The sequence below is a fragment of the Pomacea canaliculata genome, linkage group LG2 (genome assembly GCF_003073045.1).
Source record: "Pomacea canaliculata isolate SZHN2017 linkage group LG2, ASM307304v1, whole genome shotgun sequence".
NCBI classification, from domain to species: domain Eukaryota; kingdom Metazoa; phylum Mollusca; class Gastropoda; order Architaenioglossa; family Ampullariidae; genus Pomacea; species Pomacea canaliculata.
This window is the reverse complement of record NC_037591.1, coordinates 13310500-13331378: the sequence shown is the minus strand read 5'-3', so window position 1 is coordinate 13331378 and position 20879 is coordinate 13310500. Positions and strand designations below refer to the sequence as shown.

Sequence of the window (20879 nt, the reverse complement as noted above, 5' to 3'; positions counted from 1 at the left end):
TGATATCTATTATTGTAGGCGAATGGAAATTACTTCTAGCTCAGATTATATACATACATATATGTATGGTTTATGCAAATCAAAGAGTGAAACTTTTGTTTGTACCGCGGTTGAGACACTGTATTCAGTCCACTTTAATCCAAATAAATTTTCAGTAACTTAATTGCTCAAGTAGAGTGCATTAGGCCACATTGGCATAGGAAGATATGTTCGGCTTTGGTGAGCAAACTTCATGCTGACAGTGAAAAACATTATATTGTTGCTTCATCGTATTTTTTTTTTTTTTTTTTTTTTTTTTGGTTTTGTTTTTTGTTTTTTTTTTTTTTGGTTGAGGGGGGCGGCTGCTCATGAGAGAAAGGTGCACGAGAGAAAGGACCGGAGAGGTTAATAAGAAAGAGTGATCAAGAATGCAACCACAAACATTCCATCTCCATATTGTACACTCATGCCCAACACGCCTTAATTATTTGCATCACTACCATCAGCTGGCAGGCTCAGTAGCTCTTGCGACACAAGTTATGTCAAAGTATCACATGACCCAGTTGATTTTTTTTTTTTTAATTTCCTTTGGCACTTCTGCTGCCAGTGAAAGATTTTTGTAACGACAAACCATGCACGGTTTCTTCTTCACAATAATTACACTTGATTAATTATTTTCCTTCAGACCCACAACACGCAATTAATTAAGGTATATATAGTAATCTTACAAACTATTCAAAATTAATTAGCGCCACCATTTCTCGACACTGGACAGTATAGCTTAACACCTAATGGACAATCACTAAGACAAAATGTCTGTAGTCTTCCCCTTTGTTCTCTCAACGCACCCATCAATATTCGTAGAAGCTGATTTTCATCTAATATCCAAGCCCGGTTTCTCTGGGTGTGTATAGGGTACGACGTCGCCCCGCGTGTAAAATGGTACCCGAACGTGTGTCGTGTTGACACCACTGTTGCCGTGCGATGCGCTCCAGGTAGACGAACCTGCACACCCGAGTGCAACCGTGACTCAGTTGATCGCTTTGGCAGTCAATCAGACTGTGTCGATCGCTGCGCTCCTTGGTGTTGGTGGAGGGTCTTTGAAAAAAGTTCCTGTCTCCACTCTTTCTTTCTCGTCAGTCGATCAAACACTACCCATGTGAGCGTGTCGCAATCTTTATAAAAGTCTATTTCCGTTTGGACGGGACTTATTTGCCTAGTTGTCTGTTACAGGAAAATTTGATCAGGGTGGTTTGCGTGCTCCTCCCATACCTACCCCAGAAACCCATGCTTTCTGACCTTGCGTCTCGAGTGTTGGACAGAAGGTCTGTTGATCGTTACTATTGAGGACTGCGAAGAAGTTTCTAGCCTTTCTTCGCGGTAAGAAACCTTTCCGTGGTGTAAATTATGTATCGAATGAATACGATCTTTGATTGAAGACTCGCCAGGAAAAGAACCCCTAACTGTTGTCTGCCTTCCGCTATGGAGGTCGTTACGTCACGAGGGACACATCACACCTAAGACCGACATTTTGGTGAGGTGAGTATACTTTATAGTGACACCAAACTCTCTTAATGTGACAGGAGCGATTGTAGCACTAAAGTATTACGACTAACTGCCATGCAGGATACAACTTGAAGTGACGCAAGGATAGCACGTCCTGAAAATGGCCTCAACAGCAGGAGGTGTATAGGACTGTAAGGTAGATAATTATCTCATTAACGATGAGAATAAGATCTGGCACCGGGTGCACTGTCACAGTAACGCCTGACTAGCTAAAATGTGTATAAAGTATAAGTAGCTTAGCTGTTTGCTGCGTGCTTGTATGCAATTATCACGACAATGACACTTCTTTAACCACAGCTTTATAATTTAACTCGTAGAATCTTATGAGACTGGAACTGAAATTTTATGGCGTTCGTGAATATGCTCGATGGTTCAGTCCTTTTTGTGAAAATATGTGTTTTGTAGACAGAGACAGACAGCAGACGCAGGCACAAAGCAATAAGGTTGGCCAGACAGACTACTTAAGAGGCAGCATATGTCTTGTAAACAAAATTACCCGCACAATGCTTGCATACCTTAGAAAAAGAAAAAAGAGTTAAAGGATTTATTTCATATAACCTTTATGCTGGCCACCCATTTCAGCAGACAATCCGCCATCAGTGTTTTAACTGAAGAGTGTGATCAAATCCTCAAAACTGTGGTTGTTGTTGTTGTTGTTGTTGTTGTACAGTTCAAGTAGAATCGGACTCGAAAAATAAATTCAGTTTTTCAAGGGCTCTGTCAAGTTTCAATGAAGTTTGTGCTTTTGGTCAGATTTAACTGATAAGTCGAAATAAATCTATGTCCCTACCATAATCAGCTTTAAAGTTTCATTTTTGACACATTTTTTTTTTATTCATTCACTTCTCAATGGCATGGAGACATTTGAACCACACACGATTAGCAATTCACCCATACAAAACTTGAATCACAGATAAAATAAATACAAATAACTGCAAAACAGTGTCATACAAGAAAGGAAAACGTAGCAATGATAAAATAAATATTAAGATATTAATAACTTTTGTCCGCATTAACGTGACTTAACCAGTCACATTATTTAGCAAAACTAAATAATATTTATAAATGCGATAAGTCTTTTCATCGCGTGCTTTTTCATCTTCACTATTTGACGGTTATAAGGAAAATTTTTATGAAAAGACAAACTGTGGGCAGCTTTAAATCACCATGCTGCTCTCGAGGCAGAAACCTTTAACCCGAAGGTAAAAAAAAAAAAAAAAAAAGAAAAGGTTGAGATGACGAGAGCCGCACTAAGCCACGGACACGGACAACTTGAACAAATGAAGGGAAGACATACGTTCTGACTTTATACCTCTTAACGATGGTTCAGGGAGCGCTTCAAAAAGTAAAAACAGAAAAAAAGAAGACAAGGAGAGAGAAGAAGAGATATAAATATTCCATGGCGTAATATCATTGAACGATGCACCTAACACACAAACCAATGAGGCGTGCGATCCTGACCCACAGTCCCAAGGCACATGCCATTGAGTGTAGCGTTGTCAAGGGCTGATCGAGAGAGAGACCCTCCATTCTCTCCCCCTACCCCTCCCGCAACATCGCACGCAATGCCCTAGCACACCAGCGACCTGCACTACATTTTCATCTAACCGTGACGATGCAGATTTTCGGCGTCAGAGTTGTGTGTGTCATGTACATATACATATCTTTCACTGGTGTTAATCGTTTGTTTTCACCTGAAACGCACGCACGCACGTGGTACAAACGCGCGGATGCAGGTGAGCAGAAACTGTGCACGCTCACAACCATGCAACGATGTCCGTAAGAGTGCAGGTTGTGCACGCTCTCAACCAAATAGTATTGTCAATGGTGCTTCTTCCTCAATATCAATTTCCACAACACAGGAGCCGCTTTAAATTTCCTCTACAGACTATTTCTTCTCTTCTGCTCGACATCCAATAAACACTAAGGTTTTCATGAAAATATGCATTCATTTCTTCATTCGTTTGTTCTTTCTTTCGTTCATTTCATTAATCTTTTGTTTGGTTTTTTCCTTAGTTGCTCGTTTGTTTATTTGTTTTCTTGTTCATTTTATTCATCTATCGCAGTTAAACAAGTCATAGATCGCTGTCTTTGAATGGTAGGGATAGAGGGAAGGGACAGAAAGGAGATGTAGGGCAGGGGGAGGGAAGAAAATGTCGGCTGCGGTGTTTGTTGTCGCTACCCTACCATGGCACCCAGCGTATCTATGGGTCCGCTTACCCCAGGTCCCAGTCCTCCTTTCCGGGGTGTTAATGGTGGGGAACAGTCATCATCGAGTGTTAATCAAATATTGAAGGTAGCTTTCGTGCTTAGACGACCCTCCCTGTCCTGACCTTTCCCCCACTTTTTTTTCACCCACGTGCTTTTGTGCTCCTCGATCTCCTGCAGTTTTGTCTGGCATCGACAGCTCTCAGACCGCTGACATGAACTTTCTTCCAGAACTCGCTTCTAATCGTCAAACGACTTTGTAGCCTCTCAGCTAATGATGTCGCAGTAACAATGTCATGGTGATCTACCAGCTACCAGCCTTCCAGACCCAACACCGTTATTAACCTTACTTATGATCTTTTTTTAGTTTGTAGAAATTGCCTTTGTTTTACACAAATTATGCTGGGAAATAATTAAAGGTGTCAAGAGAAGGCTACAAATAACTGCTATACTGGTCACAGACATACTTATTGCAGAGTTTGTTTGCTGCTCGATCCTCCAGGACATTTTTTGGATTTGTTTAAGGACTTGTGTGTATATGGATTGTCAACCTGCCACTGACCTGTGTTCTAACGATACCTTAGTGGTTCATGAGCAGATTTATCCAAGGACTCAAATGTACGGGGACAAGTGTGTCTAGGTACTCAATGAATGTGTGTTTCATCTTTGTCAGCACATCCACACGAACACAAGACGTAATCTGACGACGGTGCGTTTCCAAAACAGTTACACGTTGTTGTTCAGTTGATCGATGGTAAACACGGGAAGTCATTCTTGCGGACATTCACAAGACTCGAAGCGGGAACAATAACATCGACCTGTCGGTATCAATGGAAAAGATGAATGGGATGGAGGTGGGGGGTTACTTCATAAAGGCGGGGGGCATGCACATCGATATGGACGCTTGAGGCGAGGAAGACAAAAGATGGAAAATTAAAAGACGGCCATTGTCTGATGAGTATGTGTGGGTGTTGCTTTGCATCTGTTCGACCGATACACCCATGTCATTACCATCTATAATTGTATAGAAATGTGCCATAGGCTGCAAGAAGCGGTACAGATGGCACACATTACAGACAGCATACTCACGTGCATGCTGTATGCTAGTGAATATCATTGACAGTACGTACGCGTCACACTGTTACATGTTACCGAGGGTAACTGTCATGCAAGTTGTTTGTTAATAGCCAGTGCACATTATAGGCACGTGCTGCTGTTACACATTACAGATTGTATGTCATGCTGTTTCTCGTTACAGACGCTGTTCATCACCGAGTTACATTTTACAGACGATGTCGCGCGTGATTCGCCGCGCGACAGGGGTCCTGACCTCCGCCTCTACAGAAGATGGCGACTTCGTAGCGTTGAGAGCGAGGCGAGAGGTAATGTTCTGAGTTGAAAACCCACTTAAGTTGCCCCACTGCCATTGAAACAAATACACCAATAAATAATCAATCATCAAGTACAAATAAACAAGCAAAGGTACAAACACGAGAACGAATACTTATTGGTGAATGACTGTAAATAGCCTCAACCATAGATTCCTTTTTTGTATGGAGAAATTTTTTTTTTTAAGTGTGGCATTTGTCAAGATGACAAAATATTGCAAAAACTCTGTGAAAACACTTAAAATATCATTATTCGTGTTTTTTTCAGGAGCGCCAGCTCGATGTCATATCAGAGGAACTCGAGGACTTTGAGGCACCGGTGACAACTGCTGTTGTGGACAGACCCGTGTCGGCACGGACAAGGACGGCAAAGGACAGACTCTTCGAAGAGGCTGAGAAAGTATGCTGGAACTAGTGATTGTGTGTGTGTGAATGAGAGAGAGAGAAAAAAAAAAAAAAAACCCACGTGAATCCTCACGTTCACGGTGAAACCGTTTTCTGACTTTCAGGCCAAACCCGAACAATTTTTAGAACTTCTCAATGTGTTTGCTAACGAAAACGGTCTGGCGAAGCTGCGGCATCCCGAAAACAACATGAACATCTTGCACTACGTCCTTCACCATCGCCGGCGAGATCTGGCGACGATGATCGCCGAGCGCGTGGAGCCAGCTGTCTTCAGCCAGGAGTGTGATGTCACCGTGGCGGCAATCAAGGGCAAGAAAACCGCCTTGCACTACGTCACCGAGCTCAACGACTTGCAGTTGGCTAAACTCATTCTGAACAAGGTAAGGAAACCTTGTGCTCGACTCCACTCCATCAATTCTCTCTTCCCCAAAATAAAAATGTCGGTTAGCAGGTCTTTTCCAATTCCTTTAAATGAAATTGCGATTCCATTTAATCTTTCTTGTAGAGTAAATATATGTCGGAAAGCGATAACTTATTTTAATATCTATATTTTGCCAAGTAGTAAACCTGTTCGAAAAGGGCAAAGATGTGTGTTATCTCTTCTTCTGTAAACAGCCAGCCTTACTTACCAGGTGTTGTTTTCGCCTGGTCGAGCCCGGAATATAATGTTAACAGACGCAATTATGACACAGCCGATACCAATGCCTGCTGCGTTTCCACAGGTAAATGCAGCTCAAAAGAAAGAAATTCTAGCTCAGGAAACCCCCGTGGAAATAGAAGGTCAGAGGCCAAGGACACTGCCCCCATGTCATCTTGCGGCCTTCCTGGGGTTCACGGACTTGGTCGTGCTCTACCTTGACAACGGCGCAGAAGTAAATGCTGTGAATTCCAAGATGGACACGACCCTCCTGTGGGCAGCAAGGTAGATAGACCAAGAGTAGAAATATAGAAATAAAGACAATACGGAATGAAAGATATGTCTACGTGCTGAAAGTTTTCTTCATTTAAATCGGAAGAGGGATTGTGAGAGGGAAAGATTTTCTTTTTACTTCTTAGAGTTTTTAACGCCAAAAGCCATTCTTACACTATCAAGCCTCTTTAAATCAACTGTTGAACTTATGAACGCCTCGTCCACGTGTCAACCCGTCTGTACATCGACAGGTGGAGCCACCTGGATATCGTCAAAGTGCTGCTGGACCGTTGCGCAGACACCAGCATCGAGAACGACAAAGGGTCGACGGCGCTGTACTGGGCAGTGCGTTACGGCCACACCGAGTGCGTCAAGCTGCTGGTCAGTCAAGGGAAAGCAGACATCGGTCAGACCAGAAAGCTCGGACTTGTCTCCCCCATCGTGCTGGCGTCGGCCCTCGGGTTCCTGCCAATCGTTCAGATTTTAATTGAAAACGGTAAGTTATAAATAATGTTAAAAATTTTGAATTACACCACTGATGTTCTTCTGTTATTACTGGAAGTGTCTGGCTCATCGGGGTGAAGGAGCTGGGTGGTTGAGTAAGGGTGGATAGTGTACAAAAGCGCATAATGATACGAGAAATAGGGAAGGGGTGAATTATAAGACATGCAGGTTGTAAGGAAGTATGCGCATGTGCAAATCAAACGCATGTGTACACATGGATGTGACCAGCAGGGGCAGATAAGAACACACCCCAACAACAACAACAAAAACGTTGAAACCTGGAGGGTTTTCTGACATGCGTACACACCCCATTTGCAGGAGCGGATCCGAACACCTGCATCCGAGGGAAAGAGAGACCTCTACACCATGCAGCCAAAGAAGGCTACCCCGAAGTCGTCAGCTACCTTCTGGAGAAGGGGGCGGGTATCGACCATGCTGACGAGATCGGCGACACAGCCCTTCTGCACGCCGCGCGACATGGCTTCGCAAAGTGCGTGCAGGTGCTGCTGAACAGGGGAGCTAATCACAAGCACAAGAACCACATGGGGGAAGATTTTATGTCGCTTGCGGTAGAAAGCCACAACAAACAAATCTTAAAGGTAAGCTAAACCACGACTTGAGTTTGTTTTTTTTTAATATATGTTCTTCCTTGCCTTGAAGATGCTAGAAAAAAATTCATTTTATTTTCATGTATTGTTACTTAATGAATGACGAGCAAATATTTACATTGTTGTGGGTTTGGGGGTGATTTCTGAAAGACGAGTAGGTGTTCAGTGCTTACATTTTGTTTGTTTGCGGTTACAGATCGCGATGCAGTTCACCAAGGACAGTCAGGCGGTGCGCTCCCCTTTACTGCTGGCTGCAGCAGCCGGCGACTGCGAGAAGATCACCGAGCTGCTGAAGATGGGGCTGGACCCGGGTGTCATCGACGACGATAAGAACACCATTCTGCACCGAGCAGCGATGGAAGATAGATACCAAGTTATCAAAAGCTTTCACGACAAGGTAAGATAAAACTTGATACAAAAATAAAATTCAGAATCAAGATAGAGAAGAGTTCTTTAATTCTCTCTCTTTGACAGACACACATGCAAATTTCATGCGCTGAAAAATCTTTACAAATAAACAATGGCCAAGAAATCTCACATCTCAATTTCTGTCTTAACGTCAAATTAATTAATAAAAACAGATTTTTAAATCCATTTAATGCAAAGTTGTGCATATAGTAAATAGTTTCTGCTTAGCACTTACGCGCTGTCAATTGACTCAAAAAACAAAATACAGAAATAACCCCAAAAAACCTGAAAACAAAACAAGAAGCATAGAAAAAATTGTAGAGGATATAGTAACTATATTGACAAGAGTGTGTGTGTGTGCACGCGTACACACGTGCAGGTGAAGATCGACAGCCAGAACAGCGCCGGCAACACGGCCTTGCACGAGGCTTGCGAGCGAGGGTTCTCAAAGACCATTGGCGCCCTCATCAGCAGCAAGGCCACCGCCAGCATCCGGAACAACTTGGGCGAGACGGCTTTGCACGTCGCTGCTCGCTGCAGGTACTGTCGTCTGTCAACATTAATAGTTGTTGATAAGTGTGGGCGAAAAAAAAAACCCATGAAAATATCACGACAGCGAGGTAATCTTAATCATAACACATTTATTGTACCACGGCCGTCACATCTTTGTTCGTTGATTTGGTTCAAACAATTTTATGCAGCGCACAGACACACACAAACGCACGCGCATAAACGTACACACATACTAACATTCGATTTATATTGCGTCTTATCTTACCTGAAGCTAGCAATCATCTTCGTTGAACTTTCAGGTCCATTCAGCCGGAAACAGTGAAGATCCTCATGGATTACGTCATCAAGTCTCACGCCTGGGAGTCGCTCAACATCAAAGATAACTTCGGGAACAACGCGCTGCACATCGCCGCCAAGTTTGCCAGACCGGAAGTGATGTGGGAGTTCCGCAGCGTGCCTTTTAAGGTGGGTGGCCTTCCGTCGGTAAGACCCTTGCATCAGAAAGGTTGACAATGTGCGACATCAGAGAGTTAATAATCTAGCAGATTGCAACTATTTTCCATTTCTCTGCATACATCTACTACTACTGGTGTAACTGTTACAAAAATACAACACTAGAAAAAGGTTTGTTAGCCTCTTGCCGTTACAGTTACTGAATACCTGTGTGGAATACCTGTCTAAGCCAGACTAAGGATGACGATGGTAACATCGCATTACACGAAGCGGTCAGACCTGGGGAACCCGAGGCTCTCACAGCCATGCTGGACATCTTCGAGGCAATGAAGCGAGACGCCGACATCAACGAACAGAACAAAGCCAAGGAGACCGTCCTTCACCTGGCTGCGAAGGAAGGCTTTGCTGACCATATGGCCAGACTCGTCATCCTGGGTGCTGACTTGTCAGCTCAGGTAGGCAGACTTACAAACATACTATTAACACGGTCATTTGTAAATTTGAGGTTAAATACTTATATAAACGTCCAGGAGAGGAAGAATACTTACATGTCTATGTAGGAATAACAACATTTAGCTGATCTTCGTGATGTCTGTTTCAGGACATATCGGGCAATACAGTCTTGCATATGGTGACTATATTGTCTGCCAACTATCCCCGTAAAGCTAAAACCTGCGTGACTGTCTTTGATGCCATACTTGCCCAGGTAAGTTTTATTAACAAAGAAAAACATAAACAAGCAACAAAAAACAAAAAAAGGCAAAACCTAAACGCTCGTGTTGACTGACTAGACAATAACACAGAAGGCATTAAAGATGGCTTTCATGGGCGTTTGTGTGTTTGCGCACGTGTGTGTTCAGGCTGTGATGTGGTGGTGCCAGAAGCACCAGCGAGAGTACCCACACGGGGACGAGGACACTCTCCGACAGTTCACCCGACAGGCGGCGCTGAGACTGCTCACCGAGACTTACAACAAAGAGGATCTCAATGTCTTGGCCTTGGCTTGCAAGGTTAGTCTTGTCTTGTTATGCTCAGACCACAATATTGCCAGTTACACACTTCTCCTCATCTCTGCCTCTTTAAACAAAATTGTGTTTGTACACTCGGTAAAGATCTAGTTTGCTTCTAGGTAGAAACGGGTCTGTTAAAGGGGTATGTTTAATATTTGAAGGAATTTCGGTGGACTGGAGTACAAAGATAGTCATAAGAAACAATCCGTTAAAGATAAATTTTATTATTTGACGGTGGTCGTAAACAAAAACAAACGCGGTGATAACATGACATATTTCAAGATTTCTCTAGAGGTTGAGTGGTCCGTTCATGATCTGACTCTCGGTCCCAGGTTGGGGCAGCCGACATCTTGCGACTGGTACTAGGAAAGAGCGAGGTGATGTGTTTTCATTACACGGACGAAGTGCTGTACACTGTCACTAACATGACTCCTCTGACCAACAACTCTGTCACCGGCTGTTGCCCCGGGGGCACTGTGGTTCCTCGTCTGTCCTACCTCGAGTGGCTGCTGTCGCTGGACAACTCTGAGCAAGCCTGCAAGGTTCTGGATGTTCAGGTATGTGGGTTTCCAGTTTGCTCATCGCATCTCTACCACCGTCGTTTGTAATCACATGTAAACATGTGTGGTTTACATATGGTGTGTCGTGTAATCATGTGTGAACATGTCCGGTCAGTATTATGAGGCTCTTTAGGTGTGTCAGATATTAGTATAGATTATTATGTAATTCTTTTCTCGTTTTCAAAACCCCTTTGGCAGCCTTTTCGGGATATGGAGAAAGCTTACAGCAGAGTCGCGGCTTTGACCTACGCAATCATCATGGCGATACACATCGTGTACATGTCGCTTTTCAGGTGAGGAACGGTGTGTGTGTGTCTAACAAAGAGAGAAGAGGAATTTTAGCGAGACTTTTTTCCTGAACAGACCACAACTTTGAGTGACGCCATCTTGGTAGTCCCTTTCTACAAAATAAGAATGTAATGATTGAATGTGGTTACGATTGTTCTTATGAAAAAGCTAAATGTTGTTGCCTAATGCCAGTAGAAATCGAGGTAGATGGTGGTAAGAATGTGAGGTTGTCACGTGTGTGAGCTGTGGCGATTTCGCATATGGTTCATGAAAAACTACGTCCTCATCTTGCCCTCAGCTACTCCTCCATCGACTTGCTGGAAAGGAGACGCACGGACCCTGGCAGCGCCGCCTGGCCGGCCTCGAGGATCATCCTGTACGCAGTCGTTCCTCTGGAGCCTAGCTTCATCCTCTTGTACCAGTTGTACAGCTTCGCTCAGGCCATCTGCGTGGGTGAGGCGCCTCTACAGTACAAGCTGTTGCTGGGCTTCCGCAAAGGCTTTACCGCTGTGCTGAATACGGCCCTGCCTGTCATCATCGGCGTTATCTACTCTAGCTCCGTCGTCATCTGGATCATCCTGTACAGTGTGGACGTCAGCATCATGGAGTACGCCCTGGCGCTAGCGCTGTGTGTTGGCTGGTTGTACACCATTTCCTTTACTCGCGGCTTCCGCATCATCCACTTCTTCTGGCGCATGATCCAGAACATGATCGTCAAAGACATCGTCAAGTTCTTCTTTATCTACATCTTCGTTCTCCTCGGTTTCGCCTTCGCTATCCATTCCATATTGCAGGTGTCGCAGGTGGCGGCCAGCAAGTACCCAAGTCCCCTCGACACCATGTTCCTTGTCTTCCGGATGATGATTGGCCAGGCCGACATCTTCGATGACGATGTCAACAGCAGCGTTGGGAGCTCCTACCTCACATTCCTCAAGCTGACCTACCTCGTGTACATCGTGCTAGCAACCATACTGCTCCTCAACCTTCTCATCGCCATGATGAACGACTCCTACTCCGCGATCTTGAACCGCAACAGCGTGGACTGGCGTTTAGAGAGCGTCAAGCTCGGGGTGGACATCGAGAAGGCCTTCCCCCGGTTGCTGACGCTGTTCGGTAGGGCCAAACTCCGGCGCGGATTGGTCCTTTCCAACAACGGGCCAGTGCTCGCGTCCAAAGCTACCTCCGACCCTGAGCTCAGTGTCAAGGTCGACGCACCGGAAGCCTGGTATATGACTGTCAAGGGCGCGGAGCAGCGCGAGGACGCGGAGACGGCGGCGACAGAACGCGAGCTGCTGCACGACCTCAGCAGCAGGGTGACGGCCATAGAGCAGAAGCTGACCTTTGACCTGCAGCAAGTGCGGCAAACGCTGGATGACGTGCGGGCTCACCTCAAGGAAGGTTCCTTAGCTATGCAGAATGTTCGGACGAGTTAACATTGAAACAAAAGTACAAACACAACATAACGGGAACGAAAATATCAGAAGTGTTAACGTTGTTCTACAATCGCTCAATAATAAGTCATGCTGATGGGTCTTTCATTGTGTGGTTATTGCTGTCACTACCACCACCCTCAACTTTCCCCGTACCCTTGTTTTCTTATTTATATTTAAGGACGAAGTGGTCTCGTTCGTAACTGCTGTTGCTTTCATTTACCTGAACACATTTTCATACGTGTCTTCTTAATAAAACAGACTTCGAATATCGCCATAATTTTCATTTTGCACTTTTAAAATACCAAAGCAATTCCATTTGCCCAGTCCATAATAAAAAATGCATAAACAGAAGATCAGTGCGATGATATATAATGTAAGTCAAATGGCAAAGGTCATCGATGAGAATATGAGAGACCTAATTTTGCTCCAGTCTTACGCATCCTTCGGTCGAATTAAAATGCTTTATTCTAAAAAATATAAATGTAAAATGCAAATCATCCCCTAACCCCTCCCTTTTTTTTAATTCGAGTTTACACCTCATTAGCGTTGGAGAGTGTAAAAAAAATGAATTGCGTGAACAAAGAAAAGTTCAGTAATTTATAAAATGTGTTAAAAAAGTAGTTTTGTTCACTACATCTTTTATAAATCGTCACCTTTGTAACATCACTTTGCATTTTTGCAACTTTTAACCTGTTACATTTCTCCAATCAGTCTTACCTGGTTGGACACGGTACTGCTGACATGTGTGGATGCTTGTAAAGATTTACAGAATTTCGATGTTCTCAGGTGTTGTACAGAAACCCTTCTGCAGAATACTCTTTATTTTAGCACAGCCAGCAACTAATACATACGACTTTATCTTAATTGAGATGGAAATAAATACTGATATAATTTTGTTGATACCAAAGCTGGTTGTTATATTGTTCCTTTAATCTGGTCTTGCTTTAGTCTTCACGACATGTTCGACAGAATATCCTGCAATACTCCTAAGCACACGTTTACATTTTTATGGCGTTTATAATGAGAGAATATTGTGCACCTTGTACTAACCCATCTTTGAAAGATGGCTGTTTACCGGCCTAAATCGATCAACACCACAAATTTTGATCATTTGCCTGGTGATTTTTCTCCTTTGACAATTCCTCATTCAAACATAAGTGGTGTCCACACATTAATTCTCTTATTTGATGTGATTTAAATAAAAATACTAACGTATATTAGCAACCATAATGTTCGACATTTTAGAGTTTAAACTTTATTGGCACACCACATGTAAGTCTGGATGTTTAGAAATATTTGCCCGGTTATTTTGTGTGTGTATGTGTCATCGGTCGTCTTTTATATTGATCTGTGATGCCAGCGTTTGATGTAACAATAATTTACGGAAGACTATGCAATTCCTATTTTTTAGGCTGAAAAATAATTGAAAATGCACAAAATAAAACAAAGCAAATTTTACCCTGTGTGATTCCTGGTCGAAAGAAAGGAAAGAAAGAAAAATATGAAGAAAAAAACAACAACAGAAAGTTGATGAAGGAATTATGAATACCTGAATTTCGATGTCATCTTATGCAGAACACTAGGTAGAATAATGTAGATGGGGGGAGGCCACCAGCTTGGTGGAAGAGCGTGTAGACCTCAAGTGACAGCGCCACCTTTGAAAAAACCGTCACCCCACTACAATCCAACTTAAGTAATTAGGAGTATTAATGGGAAAGATGAGGCACAAAACGGTTTGTCAACCTGGTCATGAACTCCTATGGGGCTCAAAGAAGTCTGTCAGCCTGACCATCCGATGTATAGAGACCAACATGAGTTCTGATGGCAATCTCCAAGGTGACTCCGACAATTGTGATACAAAAAAATTTTTTTGTGAAATTATGTCCTTTTGAAATGACAAGGATATCTCACAAAGACGAATAAACAGAAGCAAGAATATAAAATAAGTTTAGAATTGAGAAATCATGAAAGAAGGACTGACAAGAAATGAAAGCAACCGTTCCAGACACGTTTCAATGAAGTGTGTCAAAGGTTTATCGCAGTCTTCGCTTGAAAACCTTGGCATCGCTCTTGACCGAAGAAATGTTGGAACTTTCTTTTTATTTTATTTATCGACACGTTGAGATGTCAGGCAGATCGTTGATGCTGGCCTTGACCTTTTCAGTAAAGAGAGCAACTCCATGACAGTGCTGCATTTCTGACTGTCGACGGATGCTCCCTTCAGCGTGAGGTCATTTCCTGTCTGACTTGACCCTGCCTCTGACCCAGCAAACGTCTATCGTGTCGTTAATGTTGTACTGACTGCTTCTTCTTATCCTCTTAAGTATCAGACGAATTTCTTAATACATAAAAAAAATCCAGACAAGTGTAAAATCTAAAAATAGAGCAGCCACAAAAGAAACAAGGATAGGCTTAAGAAGGATACCTGCATCAAGTGCATAATTTTGAAAAGATTGTTTAGACAACTTGCTTTAACTAAGCAGGAAAGCGATGAGACAAACACACAAACAATGTCAAACAGAGGAAAGAGAAAACTCAAACTGCAGTAGTGTAGTTGTGAGCGGGTGAAGTCGGTTGAGAGTTTGATGATGAAAATAAAGAGGAAGATGAAGAACCAAAACGATAGTCCAAGCTAAGACTTCACACAATTAAATCATTTAAACACAGAAAGCTAGTCTACGGAGAAAGGCAAGAAATAAAAACAATATAAACTTAAAACATGAACAGCCAATACAATCTGGCTCGGAGTTATAAATCATACAGGGAGGATAGTATGAACACTATATTGTATCAAACTATTAACTATCAAACGATATAATCACAAAACTGCTAAATATAAAACAATTAATTTATCCTGTGAAATCACGTGAAAATAAGAGTTTTAGTTAAGCTAGTTTTAGTTAAACTGCTTGTAAAAGGCTTAGCACGATTATTTGTCCCTATTTTAAACAAATCACACACATTTACGACCGTGAAAAGGAAAGAAGCGATCTACTAACATGTTTATGGCCTCGTCCCGTCTACCTTGCACCACCATTGCCCACCCCTTGCACCGCCCTCGCTCCCAAAGGTCGAGTTAGCGGCCGTTGCTCCCATGACGTGCACACACGCGCTCTCCCTGCTTTCAATGGCGGCCGCCTGCAGTCAGTGTGGGGCCTGGCAATGAATGCGAAGTGTTTTCAGCGGCGTCGCACGTTGAACAAATGTTTGGAAACAGCCCTTGGACAATCGAGGTCCACTTGCACAAGTTGTCACCAAGCAGTTGTATGTCGCAAACTGAAAAGAAGAAAGCATGACAAGGTCCATTTGCATCTTTTTTATTTTCAATGACAACAACACACAAATTTTAGTAAATATAACCACTTAGAAAAATTGGATTAATTTAAAACTAATATTTGCACCTAAGGCAAGCGGAAGATGTTTTTATTGTTTTAAACTGTGGACGCACCAACCTGCGAAGGGTTTGATGGCGTGGCTGGAAAAAAATGAAGTGCACTACATGCTTAGAAGTTGGATCGCTAGCGCATTATTTAACGGCCTGAAATAACTCTTCCACCACGAATGCCGGTGCAGAACATTCAAATGAGAACTGTAGATCCCAGTTCAAAAGGGTTCACAACACTAAAACAAAGAAAGAAGTCTGTTCTGTGATTGATTCATTGATCATTTTGTCTTTAAGTGTTAAGCTGTTTAAACAGCGGTGAACCAGGTTGCTAATTCCATTTGCAATAGTTATTTTGGTCATTACTTACTGACATGTCTTCCTGTTCCTGCTGAAAATAGTTTTGCCCGTCCTGCTAAAGACACTTGCCCTTGCCCTGTTGAAGACCCGCAGGTCTTGACCTGCTCAAAATTAACGCTTTTCTGTCCTACCTCCACTGGTTGCTGTTCTGGTGAAGAACTGCTTGTTCCTGTACTAAAAAAAAAAAAGACATTTCTGTCCTACTGGTTGTCCCTTTTCTTAAAGTACTGAAGATACACATTCTGTTCCGATAAAGACCCTTGTTCTTGTCCCACGTATCGCACATATCTTCTTGAAGAGATGGGTTCCAGTCCTGTCTAATGGACTCGTGTTTCTGTCATACAGACGGCACACATTCCTGTCTTACCGAAGACATTCCATTCCATTTTCTACAAACGTGTAGCGGGATGTTGCACGAAACAATGACTGCTTCCACCAGTAGTTAACTTTACGGTCTCACCTGCTGTCAGAGTGTAATAGAATTGTATTGTATGGTAATCTGCCGCCCCGCCAAGGGTAAAACTTTTAATTGGAAGCGCAGTCTCTGGCCGAGGCCATTACCACGTGCAGCTCAGGTTGGCTGAATGATGCATTGTGGGAGGTACACTGGTTATCCCTTTGACACTGTGACGCCTCAGACCTGGTGTCATGTTCTTCTGGGGTAGGGTGGGCATCTTCCAGCAAAAATTTTAACTGAGTGATAATTGTGTGCATGTGTGGTGAGTGCGCGCTGGCGAGGCACAACTCTGTATAGTCTTTGTAAAAATATAAGCTTTGTTGGTGTACGCATAAATACAAACTACAAGTTCGCACATTTGTGTGGTGGTGGTCGTGCTGCACGACACGAAACGCCCCGACCTTACCTTGCTGGAGCCTGCAACATCGACCTGAGCGATAAATCACGATCGACTGGCTAGTCGACACCACGCGCACCTGTGGAGGCTCAGTTAACACCGTTAAATCAAGGGGGCGCTTTGTGGACAAAGAAGGGCGGGAAGTGGAATGAAGAACTGGAGAAATATAGTAAAAAAAAAAAAAAAGCGAAATAACACAAGACAGAAGGTGAATATCTATATGTTATGACACTGGGAGAGAGTTGGGGATAAACAGCAACAGGAAGAATAATGCAAAACTACATAAGAATGTGTGAAAGGTTGAAATAAACTGATAAGTTTTATAAAGCTATTCAGAATTTAGATGAAAAGGGATAGGGGGTGGGAGGAATCGTATTTCTGAAAAAATGTTCTTCAATCCTCAGAAGAGGATGTGCAACTGAGGTGGAGCAGACACACAGTCACAGCTGAACAATGGTGACAGAGTGTTTTTGGACAAGACAAACAATCGTCGTGTTTGTGTAACCCTTATCTGATGTATCACAACAACTGCACTGAGGCTGTAGTCTGTGAACCGTTGGCTCAGCATTACTGTCATGGTTTTTCCGAAAAGTTCGCGTATGGGTAACAAAAGTGAATCAGAGTAGGGAAATGTAGGTCGTTTTTTGAGTTTGAGGCTTATAACTAGATGCGGTTCATCAAAAACTCCCCTTCTCCCCCACCCGACCGGTTAGATGTAACACAGACATGTAGACAACACACATAAAATGTTGGTTATGATCCCCACTTCCTATTCCGATCTCTCTCTCTCTGATGAATGAGTCTTTTGATGATTTTGCAACATGGATTAAGGAGGGTTTTTTTTAACTCTCTGGTGTCAAGAGAACATATTTATCCTTTGGTGGTGAGAACATTCGTTCCAGACACTTCTCAACTGGAGGAAAATGGAAACCTTTCTACCCACGGTAAAAGTCAGAGTAACCCTTGTCGAAAATTACGAATGAAACTTTCGAAGATGAGATCTGAATCCACGGCCTCCGGTCTTGAGTATGCTGCTGACGGGCGTCTAACACTTAAAACACTACGCCACCTGAGAGTCCTGGGTGACAGCTACCCGGGTGTGAAGCAGGAGTCGACGACAGATTTACGACACACCCAACGCAGGAGAGGAGCAGCGCATCAAGCACCTGGACGACGGTGTCGGCGATGTTCAAACAAAACGAGTCACGGGGTACACAGCAGGTACATCAGGTAGGGACCGACAACTCTCGACACTGGCGCTGCTGGGTACGAGAGGGGCGATTGCCGTGCTGTAAATAAACGTCCCGAATAACGGTAATGTTCGCGAGCACACATGCAAACGCACGAGCGCACGCACACACCCACACTACAGCGCGTGCTTTTCTGCATGTTTGCGTGTGCGGACCTGCCCCGCAAGGGAGGCAATCACAGCAAATTTGCCCAACTTCCCACGAGACAGTGAAGGCACGTGCCACCTGCTCACAGCCGGCGGTTGTTCACACATCCGGCCACCATGCACGTCCCTCCCCGCTTCACCTCCTAGCTACCCCCTTCACCCCCCGCCTGGTACGGTTTTTCCCTTCTCTCCATCTCGCGCTTATACCCTCCCTTCATTTTCTCCCTCAGTTCACCCCGGGGAGTGGTGGTGGTGTCCCTTCCGCAATTAACTATTTTAAAGTTCCTGTTTGTGTGCGGACTATATTGTTTACTGCAGTGTCCGCATTACACTTCTACCCAGCTTAACAAGGGGAGACAATGATGTGAGTCAATGTTGTTACGAAGTAAGGTCACTCTGAACCCTCTGAACCCGTTCACAGTGAGTTTAGAGTTTAAACTGTTTCTCGCCTCACAAAATCCAGTTTCTCCCATCATTCGAAGATATCACTAGACTGATTCTCGCCTCACGAAATCCAGTCTCTCCCATCATTCCAAGATATCACTAGACTGACTATCGTCCCTTGTTCGTCCCTTCATGATGTACTTTTGAGTGTTCGTGTGATTGCTTGCGTGTTTATAAAATGATAGGTTCGTTTGTGAGATGCATCTTTTTTCTCAAACATGTACTTTAGTTTGCTGCAAGAAACACACCCTGACCCGACTTTGCCGAGCTTTTCCCCACCTGCGTTACTCACCTTGCGTGCTTGGCATTGTTGTGAGAGTGGGCGCCTGTACTGTACTGCTGTGTGCACGGACAGTTGGGGGTTCGTCACCTGCAGCGGTACAGCGCTTGACACCGAGACAGGGGGGATAGCGGGCCGGGGGTTCACATTTCGCTTCCAGGGGGTGTCATTTCTCTCTGTCTGTGGCATTGTTTATAGGACTACACTAGCCTCAGTTGTTGTCTTGATGTGACGCAACCAACAAGCCAAACAGACATCATCCACCTGCACAGCAATGAATCCTCTCAAACAAGCAAAAATAAAAGTCTGGATGATTCTCCATAGGAAGGGTTCCTAATGGTCTGAGTTTAAGAGGTATTTTGTCTGCAACGGAAACAGAAAAAATTCCCACCCAACCACCCCACACACACCACACGCTTGCGCAGAACTTTGTTTAAATGCCTGCATTGTTACTTACCATAATGGTCGTATTAAAAGACAAACGAACATAAAATCGTTCAAGATCCTTCCTTTTTTAACACACTTTGGAGCTCGAACACACACGCAGAGGAAAGCGCGCACACGAGTTAACATAATTTTGTCAACCGAATGACTAAAATTTTGTCCGCCCTATTATCCTGACAACCAGTATAAACACAGACAAGGAGGAGAGAATCGGCAAAAGTTGCGAGCGGTTGATAAATGGTCCTGCACGTGGAGGTCACCATCTCCCCCTCCCCACCCAACCCAACATGCACACACAACCTCGACACAAGCACAGCAAAGACACGGAGACGTGTTGTGTATAATCTGCGTGCGTGTGTGTAAGTGGGAGAGACTGTGCATGTGTGTGTGAGAGAGATAGTGTGTGCGTGAGAGAGTGAGTGTATGAGAAGAAAAAGAAGAAGAGAGTGCCTGGTCGGACAGACAAGGCCGTGTCAGGGCAAGAAACTGCAAGTCTTTAGTGTCACACGATAAGACTTGTCGAGTGGGGCGTGGGGGAGAGGGAGTCGCACTCTCTTCTCTGTCCTTCACATCGTTTACAGCCTGCATAAAACCTCAACTTGGGATCAGTACTTGTAAGCCCTCGCACTCTACTGGAGCCTTCCCTGCACTCAGCACATCATTTTTTCTACCCTACATTTCTTAATTTGTAATCGTGTCCTGTTCCTCCGATTTCTGTTAAGCTCGTGCTATGTCGACTGCGCACAGAACGACGACGACATCCCAGACACAGAGTTGTGTTTGAAAATTTGTTTGCTGCTGCTTTTGTTATTACTTAATAACTATTTTGACGGTCATGAATTATTTCAAATGATGAATAGTGGACGTTTGTGGTAATACAAATTCACCATCACTTGCTTTCATTTTTGTTATCAGACACCTGGCTTTCATTTATCCACACAGCGACATGCACCAACACACCCGCCGAAGCCACATATCAGCGCAGGCGCACGCACACAAACATATTTACAAACATGCAAGCAAGCACGATAATACAGGTGCATGCATGGATTAGCAAGAATGATGGACGAATAAGCAAGTTTTTTGAATGCTGGGAGACGAGTTTCGCAACGAGGTGTGGCGGGTTGGGTTGGAAGTTGGGAGTGAGGGGAGAGGATTGTAAGATGAAAAACAAGCGCACAGTGATGGATCCTGCTTCCACTTCATCAGTTTTATTAGAGTAAGAAAAGGAAACAAATGATGAATATTTGCAGAACATGAGTGCATTAGAAGAGTGGCACACCAAACCACGCGCTCTCATGAGCTGAAATACTTTCATGGCCAGCGCTGACTGTGGCAGTTAAAAAAAAAAAGTTCAGCGCGCGAAAAAATGCAACCTGCAGTGCGAAATGACAAAAAAAATTCTCTCGCTAAACTTCATCGACGACTTGGACAACTACCTGCATGATCGTGGACGATAACTTTTCTCTCTTCGTCGTCTCTAATA

The 20879-nt window shown here is 43.8% G+C and overlaps 1 protein-coding gene and 1 long non-coding RNA gene across 3 annotated transcripts; one reads left to right on the top strand and one right to left on the bottom strand.

Annotated features, from left to right (window-relative positions):
• The first annotated feature begins 61 nt into the window (after nt 1-61).
• Nucleotides 62-13135, top strand: LOC112556099. Of its 2 annotated transcripts, none has more exons than XM_025224769.1 (16): nt 62-1518; nt 5012-5135; nt 5410-5541; nt 5651-5926; nt 6269-6468; nt 6708-6952; nt 7279-7559; nt 7765-7965; nt 8356-8516; nt 8789-8954; nt 9176-9397; nt 9544-9648; nt 9803-9952; nt 10285-10509; nt 10711-10805; nt 11099-13135. In XM_025224769.1, the coding sequence occupies exons 2-16, from the start codon at nt 5046-5048 to the stop codon at nt 12231-12233; spliced, it is 3684 nt and encodes a 1227-aa protein (XP_025080554.1). In that variant the 5' UTR covers nt 62-1518; nt 5012-5045; the 3' UTR covers nt 12234-13135. The 2 variants fall into 2 exon arrangements, with proteins under 2 accessions (XP_025080554.1, XP_025080555.1); XM_025224770.1 differs by lacking the exon at nt 62-1518 and adding an exon at nt 1539-1681.
• Nucleotides 8008-8889, bottom strand: LOC112556104. Its single transcript, XR_003097614.1, has 2 exons — nt 8755-8889; nt 8008-8526 (listed from the first exon to the last, which is right to left on the bottom strand). It is a non-coding gene; the product is annotated as an uncharacterized LOC112556104 (long non-coding RNA).
• Nucleotides 13136-20879: the final 7744 nt, after the last annotated feature.